The following is a 24,600-nucleotide window of genomic DNA, read 5'->3' on the forward strand; positions in this document are numbered from 1 at the left end:
AATAGAACAATTGGAACGTTGAAGAGCTTCGCCAGTGGTCAACTCCGGTCTGTTTTTTCTCTCCAACGAATAGGGTGACATTATGATTGGAATGAATGAAAATGAGTTGAAAATGGATTAACATTATATATATAGGTATATATACTTTTGAATTTAAACGCTCTTGTAATAGAGTTGGAGAGAATGAGAGACTTTTGTTTATTTTGTTGTATGGTATCGTAACCTTATTTATGAGTGGTTAATGAAGGATATAGGTAGGTATATATATATATATATATATATATCTACCTAGTACCTGGTATGTCCATCTTTCACAGATATATAGACATTTCCAAGTACTCATTAGCACGAGTATAAAGTCGTGATACTTCACATGTCCCTCGAGGAGTGAGCATCACGATTTATCTTATATTATTGTCTTCCCAGCCACTGCCATTTTAACATTCACATCCATTGTCTTACCATCGCCATAACCACGACCACGGGCACTCAGGCATTTCACCCTGAGGAAGAGCTTGGATAGACAACATCACCGTGCATTTTCGTACATTTACCCCTTCCAATCCCATCCAGCAACAATCCAAAAGTCCATCGGTACAACGATACAACAGGAATATATACTTTCCCCCCTCTTCACTAATGCACCGATATCCCCGTACCTGCTTCGATAACGCTTACTGATAAAGCACTCGCAAGGTTAATATCACAATTGATGAACTAATAGAACTGCACAGCATCGCACGTGGTAGCTTGAAGAGAAGCTATGCCGCAATATAAAGGGAGGTCAAGCTTCCAGGGCTCCAAGTATTTGGGAAGCTCGAAACCTCATCATACCGAGAAGTTTCGGAAGATTGCGCTCTTTCTCGTTATTTGCGCTTTCTTATACGCTTCGTACATCATGCTCTTGGATCAAATCCTTTTGTTGTCCCTCACCGGTGTGACGGCCTCGGCCTTGCTTCCTGAGAAACAGCCATGTTCAACTTCGACAAACGATGTTCCACAGTATTTTCAGACAACTCCCGAACTTTGGGCCGGACCAACAGCGACGGGTAGAGCTCCTTTCCTAGTAAGTTAAAGAAAAGGATCAACCCGCCTGGCTTGAGGTTTATGAGAAATCTCTATGAATTCAAAATTAATTTACTGTTCGATTTAGGCCCAGACAAATCCAGTCTCGTTTGCACCAACTGTGACTTTCGTGCCAAATACTCCTCTCGAGACTGCCCAGCCTATAGTAGGCCAAGGTCGAAATGAAAGTATCTTCCAGCTTATGGGACATCTCACTCCTTACTTGCCCAATCCATCTGGATTCGGTGTTGCAGAATATCCATTGCCACCTGGAGCTAAGATTGCTCAACTTCAAGTAAGAATTTCAGATATTCGAAAATTCACGTCGTTATCAGTCTCAAATCAAGTTTACTTGAATGCTCAACGAATTCCCAGTGGAATTATATGTATGATCAATCTCAGTCGAGACATGTACACTCATTTTTCAGAGACTACATAGAGAGTTTAACCATTGTTCAAGCTCTTTATGTACATTTAAAAGCTTCGACAACGTGTTTCTAAATCATACAGAACTGTCATATATGCTGACAACTTCCAGATGCTTTCACGCCATGGAGCACGTTATCCCACTTCCGGAAGTAATGTTGCAACCTTTGGTGAAAAGGTCGCAAACTACACGGGGAAAATCGATGCCACTGGGGCTCTATCATTTTTGAATGACTGGAAGTACGAATTAGGTCATGAGATTCTTGTCCCTCGTGGAAGACAAGAACTGTACGACAGTGGTATTTTGCACTATTATCAATATGCTCAATTATATAACCCTCACAGCAAAATTATCGCTCGAACTACCGCTCAAGATCGAATGCTCAAGGTTTGTTGTCACTTCCGCAATTTCTAACATGACACTAATTGATGGTAGAGCGCTGAATACTTCATGGCTGGATTCTTTGGTCTCGAATGGACAAATAACGTCACTATTGAAGTCATCATTGAATCGACTGGCTACAATAACAGCTTGGCAGGTTACGATAATTGTCCTAATGCAAATAACTATAGAAGTGCCGGAGGAAACAATGCTACAAACCAATGGGTGGCTACATATCTACAGAATGCCACCGCTCGTTTCCAATCCATGGTCTCGCCGGAGTTCAATTGGACTGTCGTAGATACCTACGCAGCACAAACTATGTGCCCATATGAGACTGTGAGTATAATGTTTCTATTTATATCTGATCCCAACGATCTAACATGATGTAGGTGGCGTATGGCTACAGTGCCTTCTGCAATCTATTCACCTATGAAGAATGGGTCGGCTTCGAATACGCAATTGACCTTTACTTTGCGGGTGGAAGTTCCTTCGCTTCTCCTACTGGTCGCGCTGTTGGAATCGGCTACGTTCAAGAAGTAGTCGCCCGTCTTCAAAACCATACCTTGGGTTACTCTGGCTCCCAAATCAACACTACCTTGGACAATAACACCGCCACCTTTCCCTTGAACCAATCCATCTACTTTGATTTCTCCCACGACACAAACATCATGTCTATTCTCACCGCTTTCGGCTTCACACAATTCGCCGAAGCCCTACCAGCTACCCATCATCCTGGCCCGCACAATCTGACCGTTTCGCACATGGAACCCTTTGGCGCAAGATTAGATATAGAGATTATCAAGACACCAAAACCTTTAGCAGCAGATAGGACATACGTAGATGGAAAGGAAACTACGTATGTACACTTTATCCTCAATCAGAGAACGCTACCTTTAGGGCTCAGTTTCCCAGAGTGTGGAGCAGATAGATTGGATGGATGGTGCGAGTTGGATACGTTTTTGGACGTGCAGAGTAGATCGACAAAGGATGCTCAGTATGAGTATGCTTGCTTTGGTGATTATCCTGCGGAGCCATATGGAAGTGTTACGAATGGCGTGCCAAATTCTTAGGAGCGGAAGTTTGAGTCGTCTAGATTTCATGTCTTTCATATGTTACGGGGCATTGACCAATCCCGTGATTGGTCAACGAACTGGATTTCTGTATAAATTAGGGTATAGCTAAATAGGAAGAGAATGAGGGTATTCGTAGAACTAAATTCACATTAAAATTCGATCAATAAGCTAGTATACATACAATTTGATCTCCTTATTGTTATAGCCTACGCCTCGAAATATGCAAGCAGGCCTATAAGAGCATCCAGAGCATTTTAAAGATCTGAAGCATTTGAAACATCCAGAGTCTTTAAAGTATTTGAAGTATTTGGAACATTTAAAGTCTTCAAATCATTCAAGGCATTCAAACCATTCAAAGTCTTCAAACTCAAAGTATTTGAAGCATTCAAAACATTCAAATGTCAATATTAACGTGCACCCACCCAATAACATATATACCCACTAAAGGTAACGTACAATTACTCAAAGTTGTCTCTTATTATAAACATCTTCGTTTCTTATTAAAGTAATATATATAGATTAAATCCTCATTAACAATCTCTCGATACTCCAATCGTAGATCCCCAAGTACCGTAGATTCCTCAGATACCATAAAGTCCAGCTTGCGCTACGCAAGATACTTATTAAACCACTCTATGCCCTGCTCCTCACTATCATCCATAGCCTTCTTATCCTTCCCCGAACCCCAATCACTCCTCAACGCAAACCCATGAATCTGCCCCTCGTAAATCCTCAACTCATGCGGCAACTCCGTCTTCCCCGCCATCAAATCCTGTATCTGCCCCACCGTCCCCCGATCCAACAAACTATCCTGATCCCCCACCGCCAAACTCAACGGTTTCGTCACGCTCTCGAAATCCGCCGGCACAGAAACCAACGACGGGTGACACGCCACCGCCGCATCAACCTCTCCATGCGCAGCCAATATCGCATAGCGTCCTCCCCAGCAAAATCCCAACGCGCCCACCTTTCCCGTACCAGGAAGCCCGCGAATGTGCGCGATGAAGGAGGAAATAAGCGGTCTGGTGACTCCCTCGCGATGTCTGACGAGCCAGGGCGGCAGCGTGGTGGCCACCACGCCCGTGGCCTTGGTTTTTTCCAATAGCGATTGCTGCTCCCGGATTTGGAGGGGCGGCTCGACGCTCTGCAGAAAGGAAAGCGGAATGCTGTTTCCTTGATGAACGTCGGGGATGTATACGTAGAAACCGGCTTTGGCGTAGTTGTCGGCTAGGAGACGGACGTTTTTGAATTCGTAGCCGAACACTGGTGAAGGGGTTAGTGGGGACGGGAATGGAAATGGGGCTGTCAGTGGATGCACGTACTGTCGACTAGAATGATGATTGTCTTGGCTTTCGAGCCGTCTTGGGGCTCCGCAATGTAGGTGGAGAGATCATTGATTACTTCGATCCTTCCTGTGGGCGTGCCTTCGTGCACTTTGCCCGACAGACAGCAGGAGGACATTCCGACGTTTGTAGACATGGTTTTCGAATCGCGGATATATACAAAATGTGCAGAGAGGAAACTGAAAGATTAAGGCGGTAAGAGAAGACGTGAGCAAGGAAAATACCTGTATTGTGAGAAGGGCGTTGTTAAGCCATACATGTAGGTGCCTTTATTAATGTTCCAAGTATGACGTCTGCCGCTAACTTGCTAGCTGGAGTCTAGACAAGCCATTTTGTCCACTCTGATACTAGTGCTCGGTATGATAGTGTCTCCGGGCCGCTAGCAGGCACACTAGATACTCGGCCGCCTAATAAAGATGCAGATCGATCAGTGCAGAATGTCGTGGCGTTACTTTTGGTAAATTCCAAGATTAAGATCTGTTGTCGGCGGAGGCACGCCGTATATTGTTTTCCAAGCAGGCTGCATGACTACCTAGATAACAAAAGTGGGATCCATGATGGCACTGCAATTTCATGAATTTCTGCAAGTATCTAATTTGTATGTTATTCGAAAATAATAACTGCTTATACTCCTCCTATATGACAGAGTAATTTGTATATATTCTTTCAAGTGCGTGGAACTCCATGTAAATGCGTATATCTTCTCGGTTAAACCCAGAACGCCCCCCTTGTTTCCATTTCCGACATCACTGAGATAAACTAAAGTCTCGCAATGCTCCCCAGATTCATTTATAACCTAAATATATGCATGGCTATACGCACCAAACCAATCTCAAGCACTGATGGCCATCCCTGACTTGAGTTCAGTAAGAGGTGCATTTTCCGCTTCTCCCAAAGACGAAGGATCGGCTGGATCCTCAAGACTTCGACTTTTCTTTTGCTCTCCTCCATCATCCTCAGTATTCTTTCTCTTTTTCTTTGCTGCTTTTGCCTCCGCCTTTGCTTGCGCTTGCTTTAATTTATGCTCCTCGACCTGCTTATCAGAGATCCCAATCTTCTCGTCCACATCGATTGCCTGCTCGAGAAAAGCTTTATGATTCAAATGCTCGCATAGTTGTTGGTAATTCTTAGACTGCTGAACAGCTCTATAAACAGGTTCTTTTCCCGGTATCAGGTGGTTCAAAAGATATTTCGTATTTCCGAATCTGTTCTCTGTATCCAGGCAGAATTTCATGTATTGGTGGACCACCTCCTCCCAGGGCGCTAGACCACCGTCGGCTTCACTTCTGAAACAACTTGAGTTTGCTTCGGCAGCCACAGCGATCATACCGCCATTTGTACCGTACTCTTCGGCCAATTTCAATGCTTGATCTCTATTTTCCACGTCTCCGTTCATCAAACAAGCGACTCCACTTTCCCGACAGATATCTGCAATCATTTTGAGTTGCTCTCGAATCGCTCTCTCTCTTGGGCGCATTGGCGTAGTTCGGCAATGAATAGTGAGTCCTGTAATTCCAGTAGCGCAAAGCTTCCGTACCAGGGCCTCAGTCTTTTCAGCAGTTTCCAGCAATCGAATCTTCACACTGATTCCAATTTCGAATTCCGGCACAATTTCCTTGACCAAAGCTTCGAGAATGGCGCATAATTTATCTGGGGTCTGTAAGAGAGCTGCCCCCATACCGCCACTTGTACTAAAGGGTTTCGGACATCCTGCATTTACGTCTATGCCTGCCACGTCTGCGGCCACTATACGCGCACATTGTACTGCTCGTTCAGGGTCGGATGTGCCGATTTGAAATATGAGCTTTTTGCCTTCAAGTTCTGGATGTAGGCGAAAGATAAGACTTTCGTTTAGATTTGCATTCTTCTCTTTGTGGCCTTGAGATGGAATTCGGGTAAAATCGATTGTGTTAAGAAGACTGTTAACTTTGCGTGTCGTCCCAATCATGGATCGATCGACCGTTTCAGGGCCTATAATCTTGTCAGTTTATGTGGCCAGCTAGCACGAGCATGGAATCTCATACCCCAGACTAAATCTGCTCCATAGTGGAGAGCAAGTAGTCGTGAAGGGAGTTCACCGGACCTCACCATAGGAGCACTATTTCGCAACGTTAATTTAATTTTTAACTGTCATTTGTGACACATTTGACTTACAGTACAACCTTGCCTCTATAGTCTACCCCCTTCCTAGGGATAGGAACTTTCTTGGGAATTGATGTCATGACAAAAGATGCGAGACGTTGCATAACATTGTATTTTTGAATGTATATTGTTTTGAACCAGATATTGGAAAAGAAAAGTAATGCCGTCACAAACTTGAAAATAATTTCACTATCTATCAACACGTGACTCAGATAAGAAAATAATGGGGTCGGGCATATCGTAGATAGCGCTAGCAAATGGGGCATTTTATTAATCCATATGAGATACAACGGAGTACTCTTCACTTCACTCGTTATACCCGTCGTCGGCCCCCTTATACTGAAGTGACAATATGATATTATTCGCTAAATGCTATTCCTCATCCCATCATGAAAACTAATTGCCATATTGCAATCTTGAAACAGGCTACTTGATTGTAGAAGATTCATATGATATCCGAAAGCCATTCGCCAACGCCTTTCCGTCACATCAAACTCAAAAGTTGTCTCCCATTCAATCCCTATGTCGTCGCCCAAAGAAATTCATGGTATCGTTTCTCGTTACTAATCGCAAGATGCGTTGTAAAGGTGCTTTGGACTAATATCCTGTTAGAATGTCTCTTCTTGATAATAGTGGAGATGTAACAAAACATACTGCTGTTCAACGAAAGCAGTTGAGTCCGCAAAGACGCATACGCCAGACAGGTTTTCTGACACCATGTCTATCTGCAGTAATGTTTGCACCGAATCTTCTGCCTCCAACTCCTTTAGACCAGAACAAAGGCATAGTTGCGAGTTATGTGGTATGAGTATGTGACTTGGTTTGTTGTGCGGGCAGTGGCTGGTAAACAAGATGGAGATATTGCTTGTGTTTGTATTTGTGGAATGTTGTGGTTGAGATTTGATATGGGGGTATTGTTCACGATAAATATATCCAGATTATTCACACGGTGTGGCTGGCAGTGAATGATGCCGATGACCTCTTTGGTTCCTCAAAACCTGTTTGCTGGCTTGGCACAAGAGATGAATGGGGCTTTGCAATTCTCAGCCGCTTTGAACTCCAGAAAACAACAAACAAACTTTGGGCTATCGTTTCATTATCTTCATATCAAGTTATTGACTGAGTAAATTATGATTTCCCTGTTTTTGATCCTGAGCTAAGATATGCAACAGACGGGAAGTTTTGACACTTGCTGGAAAGCAATTGAACCCTTTATGAATACGCTAGCTATTATTTTCCGAATGACTTAACTCTACCTACCAGACCAAGAAAAGTTAATGGAAATGAGCCCCAAATTCCCATTGTGAATATTTGGCGCTAACTTGGACACTCGATAGCTTTGTAGTTGCGTTGTCAATCCTTAATGCCAATTTCTTGGTGAGATACTCTGCATTAAAGTGACTCGAAAAGCATCATGGACATCTAGATTTACCTCAACCATTGAAATAAGCTATGGTATCAACTTCAGATATCAACTTCAAATACCTGGGTGGGTAGGTAGGTAGGTAGGTAGGTAGGTAGGTAGGTAGGTAGGTAGGTAGGTGGCTGTCATGGCATGTTGGAAATAAGGTTTGCCATTAGAATACTTTACATTGAACAGCCGAAACCCCCTTTTGATAGGTATTACATATGTCGGCATTTGAAATCTTCGTCTTATTGATGGAGTTTCCGATTCAATCTTCTTCGGATATCGGTGTAGAGTATGACTGCATGGCGATCGCCCCTGAGCATTATGTACCGCCGTCCGCGTGCGCGCATAGCCAGCCCTACCAAGACAGGGCCCCCAACTTTTGATGGTCCAATAGTCGGCTCCCTTATTCGGGAAAAGTACTTGATACTTTAGCATTTTTCGATGTGTTTTTCATCAAAATAAGAATGTTTTGTTACAAAATCTTTGTTTAATGTATACAACTATTGGTTTGGAAGCCAATATGATATACTCCATAGCTATTGTTGGACCCGAATCAAATGAGACAGTTCAGGGATAGTGATAAGATAATTTTTGTAGTCCAAAGATTGATCGAGGTAGTTTGAGGGACAAGTGCTTTCCCGAGACAAGTGCTTTCCCCAACTAGGAACTACTCGGCCGCTAAACAGAGTCGGCTAGAACTATTACAACTTAAAGCCTTGATACTCAATCTTCAACGTATCTCACTCACTAAATCATCACAATTTGTAGTACAACAGTTGGCAGTGCTTGACAATATCTACTTGATGATCTCTTTACTTCTTCTTGCCCGTTATTAGTTTATCTTCTGTATAACTCGAAACCAACTAAAAACATCAATACTCAAACGTCAAAATGGTATTTCTAGCTGAGAAGACAGTGGGTATACCTACAAAAGATCTCTTGTCATGGACATTTGATAACGTTCCCTATGATCAAGATGCTGTAGTAAGATATCCTCCTGCGAGTTGGTTGAGATTGTCATATACTGATATATTTGTAGATATATATCGATGCGGCGGATCCCTCTCGATCCATATCTGCAAGCCAAGCTCGAATCATCATCCGTCAATTAGTCACGGGATTTCATGCTGCTGGTTTGAAAAAGGGTGACTGCGTGTGCTTACATTCGTTTAACGATGTGAGAAGTTTGAGTCCCTCTAGTTTTGAAAGTCTCTAACCGTACAAACGCAGATCTATTATTCCATGATCTTTCTAGGTACTCCATTCTTATGTCAAGTCACTACTTTTACTTTCACTCACATCATATAAATACAGGCATCATAGCAGCGGGTGGAGTATTTACGGGCACAAATCCATCATATACTTCTCACGAATTAACTCATCATATAAAAACTTCGCGAGCAAAGTTTCTTATCGCAGAGCCTGAGATTCTTACGAATGTTCTAATCGCTGCCAAAGAATGTAAAATCCATTCTTCAAATATTTGGATCTTTGATGTCCTCGGACAGACGATTCCTGATTCTTTCAAATCTTTTAGAGATTTGATGAAGCATGGCGAAGAAGACTGGGTAAGATTCGACAATGAAGATACAAGTAGGAAGACAACTGCTGCTAGGTTATTTAGTAGCGGAACGACAGGACCACCGAAAGCAGCGGCATTGTCCCATTTCAATTAAGTTGCGCAGCAGTACGTAAACGGTTCACAAGTCTTGCAGTATTTGGCACCTACTTCTGTCCCCGGATCATAAGCCCCACTCATTAGATCCGTTGTTTCTCTTTCCTGGTGTAACCTTTGTTGCTAGTTTTCGTTCAAAACCTGCTATTGATAGGCAATACTAACTTCCTGTTCGTCAACAGTGTTCTTGCTTATGAACAAGCGCCGAGACCGTATACTGTATGCGCTCCTAGGTCCATTCATCACAAGTTCTAGATGCTGACGAAATCATTTCAGATTCGTCGAATACTAGCACTACCGATGTTTCATGTAGCTTGTGTCCCTGGTGTGTAGCCCATCATTGAACTATTGACAGAGAATCGCTAAAACAGAAAACAGTTGCTCATACAACCGCCCTGAAGGGTGGTCATGTCTCTGTCGTAATGCGTCGCTTCGAACTTATCCCCTATCTCAACAATGCAGAGTAATACCAGATAAATGAAATAATGGTAGTCCCACCCATCGCAATTGCAATCATCATGTCCGGTATCGCGGGAGATAAATTGAGATCCATCAAACACGCGGGAGTCGGGGCAGCGCCTATGGGGAAAGAATCCCAAGAGAAATTGAAACAGTTATGTGCTCCAGGAGCAACACTTACTCAGGCTTTTGGAATGACAGAGACAACTTGTATCTGTGCGCAGTTCTGGTTCTGGGAGGACGACACAACGGGTAGTGTTGGGAGAATGCTGCCAAATATTGATGCGAAGTATGCTTTTCTGCCATTTTCCTACTTCAATATTAAATGCTGATATAGATTCATCAACTAGAATTATCGACGATGATGGCAATGACATAACAGCCTATGAAGTCCGCGGTGAGCTTTGTGTACGCGGTCCGACCATCATCGCTGGTTACTGTAAGTCACCGTTTTCCTTGTCAGAATATTCGAAAGTTCGACTTGGCAGATCAAACATTACCTCCCAAGATCTGAAGAACCGTAGACTCTTATCATTATTTGACTGGATAAAATTATTACTGTTCTTGATAAGATCAATCTTCCACACAATTTCAATGTTTTAACCGATGTGGGGAATGTATCCCCCCTTTACTCAATTGGAATTCGGGCCATCAGAGGCTTTCCCGGCCGAATAAATGTAATAAAATTAACCTCTTCGCAGTTGAAAACGAAACCGCGAACCGTTTATCCTTCGACTCTGATAACTTCTTCAAAACCGGCGACATCGTATACTGCGACTCAAAGACCAAAACATGGTACATAGTAGACCGCAAAAAGGAGCTAATAAAAGTAAGAGGCTTCCAAGTTGCACCGCCAGAGATTGAGTCCGTGCTTCTCTCGCACCCATTGATAGTAGATGCAGCTGTTATAGGCGTCAAGGGTTCGGATGCAGATGGAGAAATGCCCAGAGCTTATGTGGTACAGAGACCTGGCGAGGAAAGTAAGGATCTAGAGGAGAAAGACGTAAAAGAATGGTGTGGAGAGAGATTGGCGAGATATAAGGAATTAACCGGGGGCGTTAAGTTTGTAGAGGCTATTCCGAAGAATGCGAGTGGGAAGATTCTAAAGAGGATGTTGAGGGAGCAAGCGGATAAAGAGGGTAAGACGGCTAGACTTTAATGCTAGATTGTTATAAAGTGATGAATTGTACGATGGTAGAACAATAAGGGATTTAATGGCAGTTTTCACGAGGGAAAAAATGCAATGAAATTTCAATATTTGAAGCAATATAGCTCCTCCGTTTGATAACTTTGCCCAAAGAAACTTCACATATACGCCAGCCATTTGTGTATTTCTACGACTAGAAGTTCGAAATACTAATACTATATCTTCATAGTGTCAAAAGGATTATGTCATTGAAAGAAGGAGTTAAAAACCTTGTGCAAGGCACAGCTGATTGGAACAAGGATGCGATCGACAACCTTGGTGACAATTTTATAAAGGGGCATTCTTGGACGGCTGTTTTCGAAGGTCACAGTAGTGCTAGGGATGAGGATGCACAGAAGATGTTAAGTGCATCCCTGGCTATGTTTATATTTTCACAGATCATTCTCAAGCATGATGGCACAACCAAGATATTGGAGGAAATGATACGACTGACTGAAATGTGATTGAACCGAGCATCTCAGTAGGCCGTGCGATGGTAGGACATCCTGAGAGTGGCTTGCTGTTTATACCTTGAGAATTAGTTTATCCAATGAAAGTCCAACATTTGATACAATATTGATCATTGAAGATAATCTAAATGGCGATGCAAAATAGTATAATTCGCTATTCGAAAGTAACTCGTAAACTTCAAGACGTATAGACAAAATGTGATCACCAAATAGTTTGACTAAACGATTGTTAGAGGTAGTCTAGTCAAAAAAGAAAAAAAGGCGATGATTAATACACTGGTCAGAACCACTAGCCATGCATCGATCTTCTCTTATATATGGACATACCTATCTTTATTTGCCTACGTTGAATTCTTGTCCACTGGTTATTGACCATTGATTAACGGGCCCTAGAGCCATCTCAAGCAGCAAATCTATCAGGTCGACTCAAATCTTAGGTCGTCAATTCTCTAATATCCCATGGAAGATTTCTTATTTTCACAGCTCCTTCGCAAGGTCTTCTAATATAAAAGAAGCAACCGCACAGCGATGGAACCAATGACTCCTAGATGCGACTGGCATTCTGGTGGAATTGACTTCGTGCAAACCTGGACGCAAATGACTTTCATGCCATCTTTGTACGCATCCATGTCTTCCTCAACCATGTAGGAATGGCCAGTATAGATTCTCAGTTCACGAATAGATGGGTTTGATCGCTTCCGAGAACGCAAGATCCAAGAATGGTACGCCGAAGATGTTGGATCATCCCAGGCCCACTCATATTTTGAGATATGGCTTTGCCAGTTGGATATTCAGAAGGTCGATACATAGATTAGAAGATGAAGAGATTCTTACCTAAAAGCAATGTCTCAAGATCTCTTACCACCCAACGCAAGATCATATACCGAAGCGGAATGCCTCCTGATCAACTCATTTCTGTTGAGTGTATAGTATGGTCTTGGCCCACACTAGAATCCAATTATCTAGTCCGATTCTCCTCACAATCCTCCCACCCGACTTAAGGTTGATTGATATTCCAATGCCGAAGACGATATCATACTACACATATTACACATATTCAGAAGATGGGAATATCAGAATAACACCACTTGTTATGTTATACAGTTGAAGTTTTGAGGATTTACGAAAGTAACAGTACACTAAATTACTAACACAACTAATGAAAACGCGGACTTTTGGATAGTAAATTAAGTATATAAAAAACGTAAAAAACTCAAATGAACTAAAGGCTTTTCGATATCTTTATCTTAACATAAAATTGAAAAATTGACTGTCTGATTTTAGATCGAATATCGAAGTAAATCTTTATTTTTGTTGTCTCGGAGGTTTCGTCCTGCTGGCGCGAGGTAAGGTCTCAAGTTTCGCTTAGGCGCAAATGACCTTGTCAAGTCAGTACTGTACTGTAATGATAATCTTCGATATTTTCAACAAAGAACTTAGATAATAATATATGACTATCAATGTTCCGGTGTCTCATATCTCTCATATCTTTCACGTCCGTGGATATCAACCATCATAACCCTCGAATCTTTGAGAATTACGTACAAAATATTTTGATACACCTTGGATTTGATCACGGCGAGCCAAGATAGGAAAGTCTAACCAATTTCTCCGCATTCGGCTATCTTAAGCCGCTACTAAGAGCTCGGAACCCCAGTTTACAACCCACTCACCCGAGTACTACAAGTAGCTGCGCTTGTTCTTGATGTGACGATTCACGATACTTTGAAGGGATACGACTGAGTTCTCTTCAAATATTATTTCAAACAGACTTTGTGAGCAAAAATGCGTCGAACTTTAACCAAAGGTATTTCAACTGCCGCGGTCCGACATACCTCCTCTGCAGTACGACCCAGAGTAGCATTCAATATGCCATCCTCCTCTGAGACCTCCAAAATTGCTACTCGCAGACTCCATACCACAGCTCAACATCTCAAACCTGCTGCAGCATTAGCATTCAATGCCGACAATTATCCTACAACTCACGAGAAAATTCAAGATGTGCAGGATACTCCTTACTTTGTCGACAATAAATTCCTCAAATCCGAATCTACACAATTCATCGATTTACACGACCCAGCAACAAACAATCTCGTAACAAGAGTACCACAAAGTACAGATGCTGAGCTCAAAGCTGCAGTTGACAGTGCGGTGAAAGCATTCCCAGGGTGGAAAAATACCAGCATAATGGCAAGACAACAAATTATGTTCAAATTCACACAGCTAGTACGGGAAAATTGGGATAGACTGGCTGCCAGTATCACATTGGAGCAGGGTAAAACTTTTGCTGGTATGTCCCCAATGGTATACCTTTGAATTTCAGGACTGACGTACGGGCAGACGCAAAGGGAGACGTTCTTCGTGGATTGCAAGTCGCCGAGACCGCATGTGCCATTCCCCAACAAATGATGGGTGAGGTCATAGAGGTAGCAAAAGATATGGAGACCAGAAGTTACAGGGAGCCATTAGGAGTTGTAGCTGCCATTTGCCCATTCAGTAAGTTTAGAGCAATTTGAAGGTTTAGAACCTACTAACGACCAATAGACTTTCCTGCAATGATTCCATTATGGTCTATTCCAATTGCGTGTGCAACTGGAAATTGTCTTATTGTTAAACCTTCCGAACGAGATCCTGGTGCGGCAATGATTCTTGCTGAACTCGCCCAAAAGGCTGGATTCCCCGATGGAGTACTCAATATTGTCCATGGTGCATCGAAAACAGTTGACTTTATTATCGATGAACCAGCCATCAAAGCCATTAGTTTTGTTGGAAGCAATCGTGCTGGAGAATACATTTTTACCCGAGGTTCTGCTAATGGCAAGCGCGTGCAAGCAAACTTGGGTGCCAAGAACCACTGTGCGGTTTTACCCGACGCAAACAAGCAACATGCCCTTAATTCAATTGTCGGAGCAGCTTTTGGAGCAGCTGGCCAAAGATGTATGGCTTTGAGTACCTTAGTCATGGTTGGAGAAACTAAGGAATGGTTATCTGAACTAGCCGAAAGTGCCAAATCATTAAATGTGAATGGTGGATTTGAAAAGGGGGCGGATCTTGGTCCAGTCATCTCTCCACAAAGCAAGCAAAGAATCGAAGATTTGATTGCAAGCGCAGAAGAGGAAGGTGCAACAATCTTGTTGGATGGTAGAGGTTATAAGCCTGAAAAATATCCCAACGGAAACTGGGTTGGCCCTACCATCATCACCAACGTCAAACCTCATATGAAGTGCTACACGGAAGAAATTTTCGGCCCGGTATTAGTATGCTTGAATGTGGACACTCTTAACGAAGCCATCGATCTCATCAACGCCAATGAGTACGGCAATGGTGCAGCTATCTTCACACGATCTGGAGCCACAGCAACAGCGTTCCAAAAGAACATCGAGGCAGGACAGCAAGGAATCAACGTACCAATCCCTGTCCCTCTTCCATTCTTCTCCTTCACCGGAAACAAGAAGAGTGTTGCTGGAGGTGGTGCAAATACATTTTATGGCAAGCCAGGACTACAATTCTACACGCAGCAAAAGACAGTTACCAGTTTGTGGAGGAGCGAGGATGCAATTTCTAAGTCTGCTGATGTTTCAATGCCTACACACAGCTAGATGTTTATGATTATGAAAATTTAATGATTCCCAACTACCTATCTGATTGACATGCGACATATGTGATGGTGTAAATGTGAGGTTTGCTAATGTATCAATCGTCCATTTGAATTACAATATCTCTATCAATAAGAATGGTTGCGTTAATTTCAGCATATACCAAGTAATATGAAAATGAAAACAAATATCACCGTTGGTCATGTTTATATCAATATCTGCAATCTTGCTAGGGAGACTCTCTTGGAGAGGCTGAGACGCTCACATTGATAAGATTGTCAATGTCTATATCACTGCCTGTATCTATCCTAACAGTCTATACTATTAATTTCGATATGTATATTTCACATGATTGTCTACAATATTACTTTATCCCATGTAATCTACAAAAGTATTTATTTGAAGCATGCAACTGTCAGATTCGTGGTATACAAGTTGTTTTTGGCAATGCCTGGTTCCAAAGTTGGGCCTCGAAATAACAGACATTCCAAGCAGGGTCAATTAACCTTATTCATCAAGTGATGACCGACTCACTGATTTGGAACGATCATACTCAACGCGGAGTACCTTCTATCAATTCCACTCCATTATCTACACACAAATCCTCACTCGGGACAACAAGTTGCCCGTTTGTATCATATGTGGCCGACAAAGAAGCGGGGTCCGGGTACCAAACACTTTCCGAGATGTTACTCAACAGAGGCTCGAAAAAGGCTTGTATTTTGGTGGAGATCTATTTCGTTTCCGCCAACGTGGTAGGAAAGCCAAATTCCTGCTGTCAGACCAGATTCAAGCTTTTAGTATTGTACAGAGTAGTAATCACTGGCTCGAGACTGGCTATCAATTGGCTGCTCCGTATAAAATTTACGGGTCAATTCAAAAATAGCGGTCCTTTCACACATCCTCACATCCTCAATGCAAGATCTACAAAATCCTTGTCGGAATACTATTTGAATAAGGTATGCAATAAGTTGAGGTGTCATGGACTTGAACTTCGTGTTGAGTTCTTTGAAATCAATTACAATTACAATTGCTATTTTTCTTTATCATTTTGAGTTGGCACTTGAGAAAATACATATATAGAAATGGTTTCATCTTTCTCCTTCCGAATTATCATTACAACCATACAGCCATTCAAGCTTCTTTTCACAAGTGACAAGGGATAAACTTGTTTGTGCCCGGATCTAAGTTACATGAGATTACCACGACATTTGAAACTTGCGACGAAGCAGATGTACAAGGTGTTTTTAGATCTCATTAACCTCTATTACCTGTACAGGAAATCCTTCCGTGGCAAATTATCATACTCGTCCATTCATTTTGAAGCTACTTTCCTACTTCCATTGAAACCTCTGCTTGCGAAGGAAATTGACCTGCGGAGGCGGCACATCTATAGATCCGACCCCGCTATATAAGTACTTGGTACTCTGCCAACATATCTCTCCCCTTAAAGATAGTTATATATTTTCGCCTCTATGTCTTCAATTCCCTTTAAGAGACTGCTGGTCTTACCCACGACCCTTTCTTACGCACTTGTTACTTACAAACCAGATACATTATTATCCACCCAGCCGAGCTACTTGGGAACATTTGTACAACTATACTTGTTACAGTTCGTAGGCTTTGCGATCTGGAGAGTGATCTTGTATCCTTACTATTTTTCACCTCTGAGACATTTACCCTCTCCAAAAGGAGGTAGTTGGTGGAATGGCCAATGGAAGAGGATCTCTGGAGAGCCGACTGGTCAGCCTATGCTTGACTGGTGAGATCTGATACTCTATATATCTCTATATGTAGCTAACTGAGCAATAGGATACAAGACGTTCCAAACGATGGCATCATCAGATATTTAGGGATGTTAAACTCGGAGCGAGTCATGGTCACAAATGCCAAAGCACTCAGCGAAGTTCTTACCATCAAAAATTACGATTTCGTTAAACCTTCTACTCTTCGTATCGGAATTGGACGTCTCCTTGGAATTGGTGTTCTGTTGGCAGAGGGAGATGAACACAAAATACAGAGAAAAAATCTCATGCCCGCGTTTGCGTTTCGACACGTTAAGAATTTATATTCCGTTTTCTGGGATAAATCTTGCGAAGGGTTGAAAGCCATGACCAAAGAAGTCAAGGCGAAAGAACGTGGCGATATTCCCAATGACGTAGCCGAAGAAAAAGATGGAAATGACGGAAGTGTCACTCAGACAGAGAAGGGCGTAGTGATAATGGAAGCTATGCAATGGGCAAGTAGAATAACACTCGACATCATCGGAGCAGCTGGCCTGGGCAAGGATTTCGGAGCCATTCAGGACCCCGACACATTACTAAATAGAACATATAGGACTGTGTTTAAACCAACACGCTCTGCACAAATTCTTGGATTTCTCCAGCTTTTCTTACCAGGATGGTTCGTAAAAAGAATACCTATTAAGAGAAATGGGGAAATCGAAGAAGCTGCAGAAACCATCAGGTCTGTCTGTAGGGATCTCATCCATGAGAAGAAGTCGAAGCTCGAAAAGAAGGAGCTGACAGATGTGGATATTCTGAGTGTAGCATTGGAGAGTGGAGGCTTTCCCGACGAGAATCTCATCGATCAACTCATGACTTTCCTAGCAGCTGGCCACGAGACAACTGCAAGTTCAATGGCTTGGGCCATCTATCTACTCTGCGCCTACCCAGAAGTACAATCTCGTCTCCGAGAGGAAGTCCGTGCAAAACTTCCCAGTCCAGACTCAGACGCCAGTGTCACAAGTCAAGATATCGATTACATGCCATATTTGAACGCTGTCTGTAACGAAATTCTCCGCTATTTCCCACCTGTTCCTCTAACTCTCCGTGAAGCCGCCGTCGATACGACGATCTCTAGTCAACGCATACCGAAGGGGACACGTGTGATGTTAATTCCATGGGCCATTAACAAGGACGAAAAGATGTGGGGATCCTCTGCTCGAAAGTTCGACCCTGATCGATGGATGGCTGACAATGGCGAGTCGCATAATACGGGCGGAGGGAGCTCAAGTAATTATGCGTTCCTTACTTTCTTGCATGGACCAAGAAGTTGTATTGGTCAACAGTTTGCAAAGGCGGAATTTGCAATTTTGTTGGCGACGTGGATTGGAAGGTTTGAGTTTGAGTTGAATGATAAGAAGATGATGGATGAGAAGAATTTAGATATTAAAGGAGGAGTGACTGCGAAGCCATCGAAGGGGTTATATGTTAAGGTTAAGATTGTTGAGGGATGGTAGAGAAGAGAGTTGAAATTATCTGTTACGATGGGTAGAAATAGATAGAGTTGTTAAGCAACAGATGATGATTATATATACTTTATTATGGCGTTGCCAAGGGTTTGTAGGTTACTTTCCGTAAGCTTTCTCGATCTCTCGGCGTCTTGGTATTGGCAACTTGTTGGATGGGATGTCAGTTCAATGTTTCCTTTACTTCTAGATGTTTTGCTCTGGTGTAGAGTTTGGAATCATTGTCATATATTGCGATCTTTTAGGATGTTCAAACTATTAGAACCTCACAATTCAAATAATTAAAGGTGTGAATAATTCCGCAATTGAAGGCTGCCCAAGAATTTATCTAGTACTATTAATCTTTATATCTTTTTCTGTGGTTGATTTATTATAGAATTCACGGGGATGTTCAATTTTGGCCTCTTTTTCTCTTTTATATAGACCGGGTAAGCGAAAATATGTGAACCTCAGTGAGCAAGGAACTCTGTATACCTAGGTAGTTGCTGTCATCTTTCAGGGACATTCTCATTTTGCACTGTGCCTTGAGAGATTTGGTAGCAAAAATTTAGAAGGATTGACTTTATGATGAGGAGAGATTGTTTTGTATTTTGTTTTAACCATCTGGGCAGTTGCGAAAATCATATTGTTCATAACTCTTACTTCTTAACACGGTGCTAATACATCCTACAGTGTATCATATAATTGGCACTCATATCGCATATTTGATGAGTCTTCCTTGAACTGCTGATACTCGGGGTCAGTATGCTTTGGGTCCACAGGTAAAAGTGTAGAATAGAAGCTGTGACGTGACTTCAGTTGATTGTTCGAAATCATCAACAGAACAAAGAAGAGAGGGGGATCTGAATTGAGAAGTGTACAAAGATTGGGCCAGTACTTTCCCCCTGAAGCGTGGACCAATATAATGTGATGTAGCTGTTGCAGTTGCAGTTGAAGTTTGGATTGAAGAAGCATTGGGACATTGGAGATTGGGACAACACATCCCGCTGCTGCTGCTTTAGAGAAGAGACCAAGTCCCATATGGAAACGGCAGGGTCCGAAGTTCGGAAAATATGGCAAGGCACGTTCCATTGGTAGCGGTTAATCATAGAAGCCGCGGTCGACGAAAAAGATTTGCTGAATAGCGTAATTTATTACCAAGGTAGTACGGAAGTTAATTGCAGATTGCAGATTGTAGATTCATAGTACGAGCGAGTATCAAGGACCTACTAGGTATTTATTACTCTTTGGAACATTCACCAGAGATCTGAATGTTCAAGTTAAAGTCTAGTGGCATTCCAAATTCAATTTGGAAATACCACCCCAATATAGAAATTCCCATTCAGGTTCGAGCAGAACAAATCAGATCATTCACCCATCTGTCCAATACCTGCCGTGCTCCTTCTCACCAATTAAAGCAACATCTGCCCCTGCGCTTTCCTGGTTATAAAGGCGTGACCGCCGCGCACGCCAAACTGGCGAACAAACACAACCCCACCATACCGCTAAGAGTGGTGCAAATATCTCGTCACCTCTCAACGAATTCATCCTCCGACAACACAACACCATTAAATACAACAATGGCTTCCAAATACACTGTCAGAAAGATCGGAGCTCCAAACACTTTGGAGCACCGTATCTATATCGAAAAGGATGGAGTCCCAGTTTCTCCATTCCACGATATCCCCCTTTATGCCAATGAGCAACAAACCATCTTGAACATGGTTGTTGAGATCCCAAGATGGACAAACGGCAAGATGGAGATCAGCAAAGAAGAGGTTTTTCTCACTTATCACTGTGTTTTGTACACTGTCAGCTAACATGCCATTCATTAGATGCTTAACCCAATCGAATGTCCCTCCTACCATCAAATTCAACTCTTATGCTAATAGTTTCCACAGAAGCAAGATGTCAAGAAGGGCAAGCTTCGTTTCGTCCGCAACTGCTTCCCACACAAGGGTTATCTCTGGAACTACGGTGCCTTCCCTCAAGTAAGACTTCGAATCTATATTATACATGTTATCTGCGACACGAGCTGATGGGATATTAGACTTGGGAGGACCCCAACGTTGTCCACCCAGAAACCAAGGCCAAGGGTGACAACGATCCATTGGACGTTTGCGAGATCGGTGAATTGGTCGGATACCCTGGTCAAGTTAAGCAAGTCAAGGTTCTCGGTGTTATGGCCTTGCTCGATGAGGAGGAGACCGACTGGAAGGTCATTGTCATCGATGTCAACGACCCATTGGCTCCTAAGCTCAATGATGTTGAGGATGTTGAGAGACACCTTCCAGGTCTCTTGAGGGCTACAAATGAATGGTTCAGAATCTACAAAATCCCAGATGGAAAGCCAGAGAACCAATTCGCTTTCACTGGAGAGTGCAAGAACAAGAAGTAAGGGTTATCACACGACTATAAATTGGACATGCAAGCTAAATGTATTTTAGGTACGCCACCGATATCGTCCGTGAGTGTGCTGAGGCTTGGGAGAAGCTCATCACTGGCAAGACCACCCCAGGTGATGTTTCAACGTAAGTTTTTTTTGTCATTTCGCTGTTTCGACTGTTAACTAACAAACTTGTAGCACCAACGTCACTGTCAAGCACTCAACCAGCCGTGTTGAAGCCAACCAACTTCCTCCTATCCCATCCAACGAGAACCTTGCCCCAGCTCCTATCGACCCAAGCATTGACAAGTGGTTCTTCATCTCTGGTGCTGCCGCTTAAATTCAGATGTCTTGAATCACGGCTTTACATTTGCAGGCGTTATCGCCAGAATACCATAAAAGTTAAACGACCCTACACATATGCCATCACTATTGGCTGTAGATACAATACGAAGGTTTCCAAGCGCAGTTCTTGCTCCATAATACTTCTGGCATTCAATGCGTGCAATTGTGAAATAATATCAACTCTCTGGCTCCTCATATATCTTGTTCGCCAAAAGATTTGCTGGGTTTCCTCGAAAATGCACTGGGACTTTTAGACCCGCATACAAGCCAACGCAGTTGGAGAACGTATCATTGCGTTGATAAATGAACATTGTTTGTCTTCGCATTGAGTTTTTGATGTAATTTTGATACCCAAAACTGGAGACCCGTAGGACCGTCGAGCGTTTATAGTCGCCCAGTATTGCTGCCTGCTAAGCCGTAATATCTTCAACCTTTCTGACTTGTAGACTAACCCTTCTAATCCTTGGATAGGCCTTAGCCATCCATTTCATGAAATATCGACATGGATTGAGAGACGTATAAAGTCCTAGAACACACGTATATTATGTTCACATATAGACACTCCGTGCTTGTTGAAAGTATGACATTGTTAATCATACGACCTTGAAAACGCCTCCCACATGCAATAAATATACATTCTAGCATTATATCATCAGTTTCCGGTCAATTCCTCCTGCCTTGCCAAAATTCGTGAATGCCTATCCACTTCATCAGATACACCTCTAATACCGAGCTTCTCTGCATCCAACTTCATCTCTTTTCCATCCTCTGTAAATTAGGGTTAGAATCTGCGAATGCGAACAAAATTTGAATCTGACAAAACGTACTAAACTTAAGGCGCACAAGACTCCGCTCTTTAGATGCTCTGGGTAGTATCTTTGTATCGATCTTCATGGTCTGTCGTGCATTTGGTGGGAGAACTGAGAGAAATAACCGTGCGGTTTTGGCTTTGGGAGAGAAGGGATTGAAGACTGTTGAGACTTCAGTGATGAATCTTGTGATCATGTTTGCTACCGAAGCCTAGTATGTAATTAGTATTTAACGAACAAACGTATCATTGTGAACTTACATGAGACTTTCAATGTTCTATGAAGTTTCTGGGGGGTGCAGTTGTGGTCTGGATGTTCAATATGTTAGGCGCAAAATAAAATTCTCGGTAAATTCCGAGCCTCACAAACAGCCAGCTCTCATGACATGACGATGCAGAATTTACAAGCCAAGGCATCTACCAAGTTCAAACAAATCAATATGTCTTTCGAGACGCTTTCCGAACGCCTTGCGGCTCTACAGGAATCAAATAGACAAGCCAGAGAATTGATTGAACGTCTAGCAACCATTAAGTTCGAACCTGGCTCTATAGCACTGGACAGCGATGACGATAATGTATTGCTGGAGCTTTCTGCGGAGATCGCACAGGTGTTAAAAGAACAAGATGAGGATTTTGAGCGACTGCAAGAAGATGTTCTGTCCATGCCTATAGGAGGGCCGAACAGTGAGTTGGGAAGACAGAGAAAAATGCTTGATGAAGCAGTGGAGAAGAACATCAAAGAAGTCGAATCGTAAGACATATATTTTGTTCACCCCCATATATAGCATGCTCCAGACTGATCGCTGAAATCTGTAGATGCTATTCAGCATTCCGCAAGGCCGAGGTGACAGCCAGAAAGACGCTCAACGCTGCGCAAGTTTGGGAGCGACAACATCTCTTTCAGCCAAGCTTAAATCTCTCTTCCGGTAGGTCAACCCCTAATTCGATGGAAAGACCTATCGCGCGACCAAAGTCGGAACTTTCAAAGGAAGATAAGACAGTAAATGCTGCCAGCGACGTTACTCTTGCGCTTCGACGAACTCACGAAATGATGGCGGGCGAGTTAGAAAAATCACAGTTCGCAAACGATACATTAAAACAGTCAACGGAGGCGTTAGCCCAGCTGAATGAAACATATTCTACATTGGATTCTCTACTATCGAGTTCGCGAAATTTGCTTGGGACTTTGCTGAGGAGTCAAAAGAGTGATACGTGGTATCTTGAAACGGCATTCTACGTACTTGCATGTACAATTGCATGGCTTGTTTTCAGGAGGTTGTTTTACGGACCACTTTGGTGGTTGGTTTATGCGCCACTGAAGTTAATCTTCTACTCTCTATTTAGTATATTTGGAATAATGGGCTCCAAGGGTGGCTCAGCTGTTGAAAGCAGTATGTCCATATCCAGTGAGCCTGCAACTTATTCAGTTATCCCAACTAGGAGTGAGAGCGCTATTCCCAATAGCAAGAACACTCCAGCAATCAGCGTTGAAAACGGCGATCAACGACCGGTAGCAAGAGCGGCATCAACGATGGTTGAGGAGGTCGAACATATTATTGATGAAAGCCAGCGTTATCAGGCGCCTATCAAGGAAGAGATTATCGGAGACTCGGTTGAACACGAATCCCTCCATGATACAGAAGCCGAGCTGGAAGAGAACGTAATGCGAACTGAGGAATTAAATTCAGGAAACCCAAAGAAGAGGATGTGGGAAGAGCCAGAAGAGGCTGCGAAGGAGGCACAGCGAAGGAAGGACGAACTATAGATTGCCGAACGACTTGAATGAGTCAGTCTTCGATACAATTCCATAATAACCGACATAGCTGAGTATAATGGCGTTCAGGAGTCGAGACTGAACCGGATCTGAGACTTCGACATTTTGATATTTGTTCAGTGACTTTAGCGAACATTTTTTCAAATGATTTTGGTATCTCAAATCGAATCAATACAATAATATCTTCACGGATTAGCGATACCCTATTATTAAACTACAATCCAAAGTTTTAAACCCCCTCCTGTTATACTGCCCAGTGACATGAGATTACAATATTTCAAAAATTCCGATCCCACCAAAACTCCCATCTTTCATAGAAAACAACCTGATGTCAACTAACAGGCTAAGGAATACGCCGGTGAATATGAGTCAAGAAACCTAACGGACATAACATTACTTTTGGCAGTTGGTGGATACAATCATCAAGTTTCGAACGCGAGGTTTCAAAGATTTCTGTTTCAAGCACGTTGATTGGTTGCGGGATGTCGCCTTGTGATTCCTCAACAACCACTCATATCCTTTGTTGATACTTCTCCTGAGCATTTCCTCACAACAAGGCAGAAATGAACAGGTGCAAGAATTGCTTTGTTTCGGAGCGGGGATCGATTTCGAAGTTCTATGGTTCGGTAGCTTTGGAATTTTGGGGCTAGCTGCTGGGTTATTTTGTTCGACGGGTGCGCGATGGACAAGACGGGACGGGATGAGTTGGGGTACATAGGAAGTTTTTGCGATTTTTCTGCAGTTTTTGCCGAGAAAGGGGAAGGGTTCTTCTAGTGTCATTTTTTTTTTCTTTCGCGTTTGTAAGTTTAAGAGCGCATTCTCGCGCA

At 42.7% G+C, this 24,600-nt stretch overlaps 10 protein-coding genes across 10 annotated transcripts; 7 read left to right on the top strand and 3 right to left on the bottom strand.

Moving 5' to 3' along the window:
- The first annotated feature begins 350 nt into the window (after nt 1-350).
- EAE98_009290 (uncharacterized protein) lies at nt 351-3,131 on the top strand. Its single transcript, XM_038956911.1, has 5 exons — nt 351-1,066; nt 1,154-1,360; nt 1,604-1,879; nt 1,928-2,212; nt 2,266-3,131. Exons 1-5 carry the CDS (start codon nt 764-766, stop codon nt 2,944-2,946), a joined length of 1,752 nt encoding a protein of 583 aa, XP_038806678.1. The 5' UTR covers nt 351-763; the 3' UTR covers nt 2,947-3,131.
- Nucleotides 3,132-3,406: 275 nt separating this feature from the next.
- On the bottom strand, nt 3,407-4,568 carry EAE98_009291 (uncharacterized protein). Its single transcript, XM_038956912.1, has 2 exons — nt 4,272-4,568; nt 3,407-4,212 (listed from the first exon to the last, which is right to left on the bottom strand). Exons 1-2 carry the CDS (start codon nt 4,426-4,428, stop codon nt 3,557-3,559), a joined length of 813 nt encoding a protein of 270 aa, XP_038806679.1. The 5' UTR covers nt 4,429-4,568; the 3' UTR covers nt 3,407-3,556.
- Nucleotides 4,569-5,124: 556 nt separating this feature from the next.
- Nucleotides 5,125-6,538, bottom strand: EAE98_009292 (uncharacterized protein; the record flags this gene model as incomplete). Its single annotated transcript, XM_038956913.1, has 3 exons — nt 5,125-6,263; nt 6,317-6,390; nt 6,447-6,538. The coding sequence occupies 3 exons, from the start codon at nt 6,536-6,538 to the stop codon at nt 5,125-5,127; spliced, it is 1,305 nt and encodes a 434-aa protein (XP_038806680.1).
- A 509-nt stretch (nt 6,539-7,047) lies between these two features.
- On the top strand, nt 7,048-7,557 carry EAE98_009293 (uncharacterized protein; the record flags this gene model as incomplete). Its single annotated transcript, XM_038956914.1, has 2 exons — nt 7,048-7,236; nt 7,372-7,557. 2 exons carry the CDS (start codon nt 7,048-7,050, stop codon nt 7,555-7,557), a joined length of 375 nt encoding a protein of 124 aa, XP_038806681.1.
- A 1,179-nt stretch (nt 7,558-8,736) lies between these two features.
- On the top strand, nt 8,737-11,629 carry EAE98_009294 (uncharacterized protein; the record flags this gene model as incomplete). Its single annotated transcript, XM_038956915.1, has 11 exons — nt 8,737-8,829; nt 8,885-9,022; nt 9,076-9,100; nt 9,160-9,460; nt 9,703-9,739; nt 9,797-9,845; nt 9,899-9,939; nt 9,994-10,268; nt 10,330-10,418; nt 10,681-11,041; nt 11,356-11,629. The coding sequence occupies 11 exons, from the start codon at nt 8,737-8,739 to the stop codon at nt 11,627-11,629; spliced, it is 1,683 nt and encodes a 560-aa protein (XP_038806682.1).
- Nucleotides 11,630-13,420: 1,791 nt separating this feature from the next.
- Nucleotides 13,421-15,234, top strand: EAE98_009295 (uncharacterized protein; the record flags this gene model as incomplete). Its single annotated transcript, XM_038956916.1, has 3 exons — nt 13,421-13,925; nt 13,976-14,131; nt 14,180-15,234. 3 exons carry the CDS (start codon nt 13,421-13,423, stop codon nt 15,232-15,234), a joined length of 1,716 nt encoding a protein of 571 aa, XP_038806683.1.
- Nucleotides 15,235-16,356: 1,122 nt separating this feature from the next.
- EAE98_009296 (uncharacterized protein) lies at nt 16,357-18,782 on the top strand. The gene is made up of 2 exons (XM_038956917.1): nt 16,357-16,993; nt 17,044-18,782. Exons 1-2 carry the CDS (start codon nt 16,707-16,709, stop codon nt 18,470-18,472), a joined length of 1,716 nt encoding a protein of 571 aa, XP_038806684.1. The 5' UTR covers nt 16,357-16,706; the 3' UTR covers nt 18,473-18,782.
- A 1,258-nt stretch (nt 18,783-20,040) lies between these two features.
- On the top strand, nt 20,041-21,186 carry EAE98_009297 (uncharacterized protein; the record flags this gene model as incomplete). The annotated part of the gene is made up of 6 exons (XM_038956918.1): nt 20,041-20,238; nt 20,296-20,314; nt 20,369-20,451; nt 20,511-20,854; nt 20,908-20,991; nt 21,045-21,186. The coding sequence occupies 6 exons, from the start codon at nt 20,041-20,043 to the stop codon at nt 21,184-21,186; spliced, it is 870 nt and encodes a 289-aa protein (XP_038806685.1).
- A 657-nt stretch (nt 21,187-21,843) lies between these two features.
- Nucleotides 21,844-22,382, bottom strand: EAE98_009298 (uncharacterized protein; the record flags this gene model as incomplete). Its single annotated transcript, XM_038956919.1, has 4 exons — nt 21,844-21,959; nt 22,019-22,201; nt 22,261-22,308; nt 22,370-22,382. 4 exons carry the CDS (start codon nt 22,380-22,382, stop codon nt 21,844-21,846), a joined length of 360 nt encoding a protein of 119 aa, XP_038806686.1.
- A 57-nt stretch (nt 22,383-22,439) lies between these two features.
- Nucleotides 22,440-23,764, top strand: EAE98_009299 (uncharacterized protein; the record flags this gene model as incomplete). The annotated part of the gene is made up of 2 exons (XM_038956920.1): nt 22,440-22,750; nt 22,816-23,764. 2 exons carry the CDS (start codon nt 22,440-22,442, stop codon nt 23,762-23,764), a joined length of 1,260 nt encoding a protein of 419 aa, XP_038806687.1.
- Nucleotides 23,765-24,600: the final 836 nt, after the last annotated feature.

Source organism: Botrytis deweyae (assembly GCF_014898535.1).
Source record: "Botrytis deweyae strain B1 chromosome Unknown BDEW_027, whole genome shotgun sequence".
NCBI lineage: Eukaryota > Fungi > Ascomycota > Leotiomycetes > Helotiales > Sclerotiniaceae > Botrytis > Botrytis deweyae.

Excerpts from the sequence above, each read along its gene's own strand:
- EAE98_009291 (XM_038956912.1), bottom strand. The coding sequence starts at position 4,428 with ATGTCTACAAACGTCGGAATGTCCTCCTGCTGTCTGTCGGGCAAAGTG. Across the intron at positions 4,213-4,271 it reads AATCATCATTCTAGTCGACA|TGTTCGGCTACGAATTCAAA; the intron begins GTACGTGCATCC and ends CCCCTTCACCAG.
- EAE98_009290 (XM_038956911.1), top strand. The coding sequence starts at position 764 with ATGCCGCAATATAAAGGGAGGTCAAGCTTCCAGGGCTCCAAGTATTTG. Across the intron at positions 1,361-1,603 it reads CTAAGATTGCTCAACTTCAA|ATGCTTTCACGCCATGGAGC; the intron begins GTAAGAATTTCA and ends GACAACTTCCAG. Across the intron at positions 2,213-2,265 it reads CTATGTGCCCATATGAGACT|GTGGCGTATGGCTACAGTGC; the intron begins GTGAGTATAATG and ends AACATGATGTAG.
- EAE98_009296 (XM_038956917.1), top strand. The coding sequence starts at position 16,707 with ATGTCTTCAATTCCCTTTAAGAGACTGCTGGTCTTACCCACGACCCTT. Across the intron at positions 16,994-17,043 it reads GGTCAGCCTATGCTTGACTG|GATACAAGACGTTCCAAACG; the intron begins GTGAGATCTGAT and ends ACTGAGCAATAG.